Source organism: Loxodonta africana, chromosome 16 (assembly GCF_030014295.1).
Source record: "Loxodonta africana isolate mLoxAfr1 chromosome 16, mLoxAfr1.hap2, whole genome shotgun sequence".
Lineage (NCBI taxonomy): Eukaryota > Metazoa > Chordata > Mammalia > Proboscidea > Elephantidae > Loxodonta > Loxodonta africana.
In genome coordinates this window covers 31,360,019-31,367,166 of record NC_087357.1, presented here as the reverse complement: position 1 = coordinate 31,367,166, position 7,148 = coordinate 31,360,019, and the positions used below count along the sequence as shown (strand labels likewise).

At 50.8% G+C, this 7,148-nt stretch overlaps 1 protein-coding gene across 1 annotated transcript; it reads right to left on the bottom strand.

Annotated features, from left to right (window-relative positions):
• Positions 1 to 1,297: 1,297 nt before the first annotated feature.
• On the bottom strand, positions 1,298 to 6,891 carry LOC100660963 (steroid 17-alpha-hydroxylase/17,20 lyase). Its single transcript, XM_003408963.3, has 8 exons — positions 6,595 to 6,891; positions 4,941 to 5,079; positions 4,509 to 4,738; positions 3,803 to 3,889; positions 3,206 to 3,421; positions 2,722 to 2,891; positions 2,067 to 2,170; positions 1,298 to 1,581 (listed from the first exon to the last, which is right to left on the bottom strand). Exons 1-8 carry the CDS (start codon positions 6,889 to 6,891, stop codon positions 1,298 to 1,300), a joined length of 1,527 nt encoding a protein of 508 aa, XP_003409011.1.
• Positions 6,892 to 7,148: the final 257 nt, after the last annotated feature.

Sequence of the window (7,148 nt, the reverse complement as noted above, 5' to 3'; positions counted from 1 at the left end):
GGGTTGTTGATGATCTGATCCTGGTCTGGCTGACGCCAGGGAGCTGGAATTGGGGCCTTTCTCTAGGCTAAAGGGCAAGGGTCAGTTTGTTCTGGGGCATCTTAGGACATCCTTCACTTGCAGACTGGCCAATGACCAAGGCTGAAAGATGCTGGTTTAAAGGAGCCTGGGCTTCATTTTCCAGTGAGGCCTTTACAGACTTCCCGGGGTTTTGAGTGGGGAGAAGGGGCAGAGCCCAGGCGCTTCAGCAGAAGGTAGCTATAGAAACCCTTTGCCAGATAGTATTTACCCCAGGGAGGGATGAGGGAAAAGGAGGCACGCTGGCTTCTGTAGGACCAAGACAGAGGATGGGTAGTGGTGGGTCACATTTGTGGGTTTACACACACTCTCCCAGAGCCAAATCTTTGAGGTACATGTAGTTGTGCATGTTTGTATCAGACAGACAAGATCTGTTGCTCTGCTTTCAAAATGCAAACTCAATCCTATTTCTCACTACCTCCACTGCCATTGCCATGGTTTAAGCCACTGTGATCCCTCTTGCCTGGACCAGCACTACAGCATCCTAACTGTTCCCCCTGCTCCTTCGCTCATTCCTCTGCAGACCGCTCAGCACCCAATGTGATCTATTAAAAATATAAATCAGACCATTTTACTTATTTAAAACTCTCCAGTGACTTCTATCATACTTGGAATGAAAACCCAAACTCCTTCCTGCTGCTTACAAAAGCCTTATAGGACCTGACCCTTGTCTCCACTCTGACCTCATTGGGTACCACTCCCCCTCATTTGCTCTACACTAGCCATACTGACCTTCCCTCCCACCTTGAGACCTTCTCACTTGCTGTTCCCTGGGGAGTGGAACTTCTCCCAGGTCTTGACACCTTCCTTGGCCACTTGTCTAAAGTGGCCACCCCTCGTGTGGGCCATTCTCTTATCACATCACCCAGAACAATGGACTTCAAAGCACTCATCAGTCTCTGAAATTCTTATTTACTTGTCAGCCCTTACTATAATGTAAGCTTCATGAGACCAGGGAGCTTGAGTGTCCTTTAACAGAGTGGCACATTGTAGGTGCTCGATAAAATATTTATTGAAAAAATGAGTGAACAAATCAGTGAGCTACTCAGGGAGCTTCTGAAAAATTTTCATTTATGCATGTCACTATCAGTGCTATGTGCTGGCAAAGAAGGCAGGGTGGGATGGATGGGAAGAGTAGGGAGGCAGCAACTCTAATTCTATGCAGCAGGCCAGCAGTTACTGGATTGAATGGGCAAAGTCATGGGGCTTGGCACAGCCTCTAGGCACTACCCTCAGCATGGGCTTCCCTCCAGGCCTCGCGCACCTTGACCTTCACTTTGAAGTTGCTGATCAGAAAGACCGCCTTGGGATTGCCCTCCAAGGAGGGTAGCTGCCCATCATCCGGCACCTCCAGGTCAAACCTCTGGAGCACCCAGGACAGGAAGAGGAAGAGCTCCTGGCGGGCCAGGATCTCACCTAGGCAGGAGCGGGGTCCCGCCCCAAAGGGCAAGTAGCTCAATGTTGGTGAGATGAGCTGGCACCCGGTTGGGTCCAAGAAGCGCTCTGTGGGAGTGGGGAGGCATCAGTTGGGCCAGGGCAGGAATAAGGAAAGTGTACCTCTGTCCTGATGGAGGGGGAGATATGGCCCTGCCTGGGAGCCCCAGCCTAAGGAGAGGTACAGCCCTGCTCTCAAGTAGCCCTTAATTACACAGGGGAATTGAAAGGTTCAGGAAGGATGGAAAGGAGGTAGTGTTAACAGATCCAAGTACCACTATCCAAGGGGTAAGGAGACAGACTTAATGGGGAAGCATATGCCTAGAGGGTTTGTTGGAAGAGGACATTTTCAGTTGGTAGAGGGAGGAGGTGGGAAACCCAGCAGTGGGAATTAGGCTAAGTCTGAGGTAGGATGGGAATGTCTATAGGTCCATATGGTTGGAACCAAGGGTTTTCTAGTAGCAAGCTGGGCAGAGGGGAAGGGGTGCTGGGGTGGGGGACACAGAGTCCAGGCTGGCTGTGTGGCCTGGCAGCAGGGCAGGACAGGGACTCACCAGGCATGAACTGGTCCGGCTGGTGCCACTCCTTCTCACTGTGATGCAGTGCCCACAAATTGATGATAACATTTGTGCCTTTGTCAATGGTAAACTCACCAATGCTGCCCCAGAGAGGGAGAGGAAAAAAGGGAGCTGCAAGATTGCCCTCCCCTTCCTGCTCATTTCCCCACCCCTGGGGGAAAAGAGCCCTTTACTTCTCTCATTCCCACTCCTTCATCTTTTCCTCGGCCTCTGCCAGGTAGAATATGAATCCAGCCCTTTTCTAGCCCTGTTGTCCTGACAAAGCATTTATGTATTAACATCTGGGTACATGGAGGTTTGTGTCAGGGCATGTGGCTGTGCATTTTGAGCTGGTGCATATATGTGCTACAGCTTCTGGCCTGGGTAGGAGCATAGGGCGCCCCAGTCTTTCATCCCAGAGCACGGCTCCAGGGCTGTCGGCAGCCTCTGAGGGAGGTCAGGTGGAGCTGTGGAGTAGTGGCAGTGGGTGGTGGGTATAGTGATTAATAGATTAGTAGGGTTATGGGTGGGGTGATTTGTAGTAGTCAGTGGTTGACTATACATAGGTTGCCCAGCAGGCTGGGGGCTGGGGGCCTAGCAAGCAGTGTTGGATGCATCATAGGGCTGGATGTCATTGGGAAGGAAGGCATACCTGGAGTCAGTGGAAGCCATGTGGGGGGTGAGGAGGGGAGCTATAGGTCGGATGCGTAGCACCTCTCGGATGGTGGCCTCCAGCAGAACGAGGTGGTTCCGGTCACTCAGAGTTGGTGTGCGACTAAAACCTATGTTCTGGTCAATCTCCTCCTGGATCTTTTTCTTCACCTGAGGACCAGAGAAGGGTGGATATGACCACCATGCTTAAGGCTAGGAAGAATCCTATTGTCACATTCAGAAGAGCCTGTCCCAAATTCTTTCCAGTGATGGCTTTACAGCCCAGGCCCTACTTCCAAAAGTTGAGGCAGCTCTACCCTGGGGCCAGAGCCAGCCACTGCTTGGGTGAGGGCTGGGGCAGCCCAGTCCTTCTGCATAGAAGGCCTGAGCTATTGGGTATTGCCGCTTCCTCTCTCTGGAACCCAGAGGTAGGGCTGGCTGGGGTCAAGGATGGGATAGGAAGACAGGAATGGGAAGAAGACCACCTGAGGGTTGTGCAGCAGGAAGGCCACAGTCCACTTCATCACAGAGGTAGTGGTCTCCACACCAGCCCCGAAGATGTCCATCATGGTGGCAATAATGTGTTCTTGAGAAAGCATCTTTGAATCCTGGTCTGGGCCATCATTGTTATTGTCTGAGCTCATCTTGGCTTGGATCAGTATGTCTAGCAGGTTAGTGATAGAGTCACTGCTGAATTTCTCCTGAGTTAGGTGAAATTGGGAGACAGTGGTAAGGAAAGAGTCTCATCCACAATGCTCACACTGTACTTCCATCCCAGAGTGGACATACAAAGACCTTTTCTACCTTAGAATTGAGGGAGTAGATGGGGCTGGGTGAGACCTATGAGCTTGTGGAGGCACTGGGCCCTCTTTAAATTTGGGGGGCAGGTGGGTCCCTTCTAGGATCCTCTTCATTTCCTAACTTCCCCATCTCCATTCATTAATTCAGTTTTCACTGAGTACCTACTATGTGCCAGACTCTCTGCTAGGTACTGGAGACCCTGTAGTATCCAAAATGGACCCCAACCCTGCTCTCATGGCACTTTCGATCTAACTCATACTCCCTTCTGCTCCATCACTTACCTTGTATTCTTCTATGGTTTTATGCATCAGTTCACTTCGTATTTTAACAGCATTCTTCATCATTTGCAGGGATTTGAAGGGGAAAATCTATGAAGTAGAAAGAAATGTCCAGTCCATCCCTCTACCAATTTACTTCTCCAACTACCAGAATCTCTCCTGGAAGCAGAGCCTAGCTTTCTGTCTCTGGAGAGTTCCCACTCCAAACCCAACCTTCAGCCAAGATGGAAGACAAGGTGGGAACACAGAATGGGATCAATGCCCAATAGCAAAATTCTAAACAAGGGTGGAGGTTGTGGTCTCCACTTCTCCCCATTCAATCAAACATCAAGCACTGATCGAGGGTCCTCTCAGTAGACTCTGCTCAGGCAAATTCCTCAATATCACTGAGCCAGTTTTCTCATCTGCACGATGGGGATAATAAAACTCACCTTTCAGGGGAATTCAACGATTAGTGTGTGTAGAGTCCTTAATACTTAGACATAGTGATAGCTCAATAAATGAAATACATTATTGTGAATATTAAAATGCATGGTTAAAAAGCTAAATCTACTTATGTAGAGAAGTGGTGAAGGTCAGAGGAGGTAGAGGTCACTGTGGCTGGGGTGATCAGGAAAAAGATGGGTCTGGAGCTGGGCAGTAAGAAGAAGAATTGGGGACACTGTCAGGGTCTGCTGGAGTGTGAAGGTGGGTCTGGCTTCATCCTCACCTTCAAGCAGGGGAAGATATCCACCAGACTGTGGGTGTCCAGATTCTCCAGGATGATTTCATTGTACATTTTTATGACATGCAGATCAGGATCATCATACGTGTAGGAAGAGTTGAAGCAGAACATGGAGATCATGTTGGTCACAGCCAGGAAGACAGGTAACGATATATCTATAGACTGTCCATTCTGGTTGGCCAGGAAATCACATAATGAGCTGATTTCCTTAAGTACTGAGGGAAGAGAAGGGCATCTTAACCAAGGCAGGGAACAGATAACAGATGGCCACTAGATGGCAGTGGTGGTCAAGAAAACACTGGCCAGAACCACCCATAACCCCCTTCCCCTGCCTAATCCACCTTTCCTCCACCCTCAAGAAACACAGCAGTCCCTGTGGGATCCAGGCCCAGCCCCAGGGTCTAGCCAAGTACTCACTGATCTTCTCTAGCCTCTGGTGGCCGTCCTTGAACAGGGTAAACGCAGCCTGCACCAGCTTTCTATGTAGCTGCCAGTGGGGACCACTGTCGGCAAAGGCGACGCCTTTTTGGTTGTTTGACACCATTGCCAGAGTTAGCTTTGGAGCACAGACAAGGATGTAGGAGTCAGACGCCACTCACCTTGCCCTTGCCCTGGGCCTCCTGCACCTCTTCCCCTTCCTGGGGAAGAAGGCAGGTACCCACCATGCTGACCCCTACATGGGAATATGCCTGCTCTGCTCCACCATGACTGTAAGCTTTTGACAGGGCAGGGCGTGACTCTCCTACTCCCAATTCCATCAGAGTGACAGTACAGTGAGGAGAAAGAAAGAACACTGAATTAAAATACAGGAGTACTGGGTGTTCAGTTCACTGACAGTGTAATCTCTAGGCCTCTCTTTTTTCATCAGTTTTTAATTGGGGAGGGTAGTGTGAATGGGATAAACCCCCTGAATTGTGCCAGTCCTGAGGGCAGGAAGCAGGCCAGCTTGTAGAGACTGAGGGCTGCCAAGGCCTCTACCTTTCCCTGGGTAGGGGGGTGGGGGTGGGTGCTAAAGGCACAGCTCACCTCCTTATTGTTTACCTGTCTACTTACAAGGCCATGTGTGTGAGTGTCTTGTTTACCCAGTCTGGGCTTGCACTGAGCCACCTCTTCCAAAAAAAAAAAAAAGGCACCCCAAAAAGTGCAAGGGTCCAAAGCCTCACCTCTTCCATTCCTTGACCCCCAAACCCCATATGACTCAGCCCCCTCCATCCTCTCTGCCCTGGGGAGAAGGGCTCAGTAGAGGTGAGAGCGAGGCTGTTGGTCAGCAGACCTGGCTGACTGGTCCACGGAAAAATGAGTCAACCCTAGGCCAGGTCAAAATTGAGAGGCTGGCTGGGGGCCTGCCTGGGTGCTTAGGGGAGCAGTCAGCAGCAGAGCACTGGAAGTGTTTCTGTGTGGTGAGTGCCTCCCCAGAAGCACCACAAGCCCGCTCAGTAGGGCCATCAGCATCCTTGAAATGCTACCACGGGTCAGCCCCCTATCAGCTGGAGCAGCTGTAGGCTGCTCTAGGAAAACTGCAATCCCAGCCCTTCAAGAGCCAGGCTACTTCTCCTAGCACCTTCCCACAGAGGACAGTAATAACTAACCCAGTTCCAGACAAGGGGTAACATTAATAATGGTTATTTATTGAGCACATTGAGCAATGGTTATTTATTGAGCACATTGAGCAATGGTTATTTATTGAGCACATACTGTGCTGGGCACTGGGCTAAGGGTTTTAAATCCATAATCTCATTTAATTAGGGAAGTCTGGGCCCAGAGAGATAATCATCCGGCTCAGGGGAGACTTGACTGCAATGAGAACTTCCTGACCCCCTCAGGCCAGTGTCCCCACCCCACCCCTCCTCCTGAGCAGCCTGGAAAAGGAGGCCTCCTTTAATTTTTTCTGCCCAGTTTAGAGGCTGCATGGGGTCTGAAGAGCTGTTCCTCTGCCATCCCCTTGCAAGTCTGTCTTTGGAAGAATTATAGGTTGTTGAAGCTGAAAGGGTCATTCCAGCCATGGTCTTGCCTAAAGAACTGAACAACCCCAAAGGGCAGTGAGGGATGAGGTAGGATGGGCACTGCTTACCACATTGGGTCGCCCGGAGAATTCTCTGCCTTTCTTGATGAGCACCTCCCTGGCCAGCTGGTACTGGCCGACAACCACATAAGTTGCGGTACCCAGACGAAAAGAATAGATGGGGCCATATTTTTTCTGCAGCTTGAAGAAATTGATGTGAGGATGTCCATGTCGAGGGAGGAAAGGCAGGCTGCCCACCAGGGGCAGGAACGGGAGGCTCTTGGGGTACTTGGCACCAGGGCGCCTTATCTTGGGCCAAAAGTAATAAACTAGGGTGAGCAGCAAGACAGCCAAGAGCTCCCACATGATGGCTGGGTGCCGGTGGGCAGGATGGACAGCTGTGGAGTGAAGAGTTACAGTTACACTGGGGTATAAGGAGGACTTTTTAAAGACTGATCTGCCCTTCACCTTGACTTTGTGCTATCTCTTGCCTTGTGGAAGTTTATCCTGGAACAATGCCAAGCCTGAGCCCTCTTCCAGAATGGGGAGAGGAACGGGGAGTGGAGCCTCCTCAAGGGCTGGCTCAATTTCATGGCAAACCCCGGAGGGAGGGGCCGGGCCAT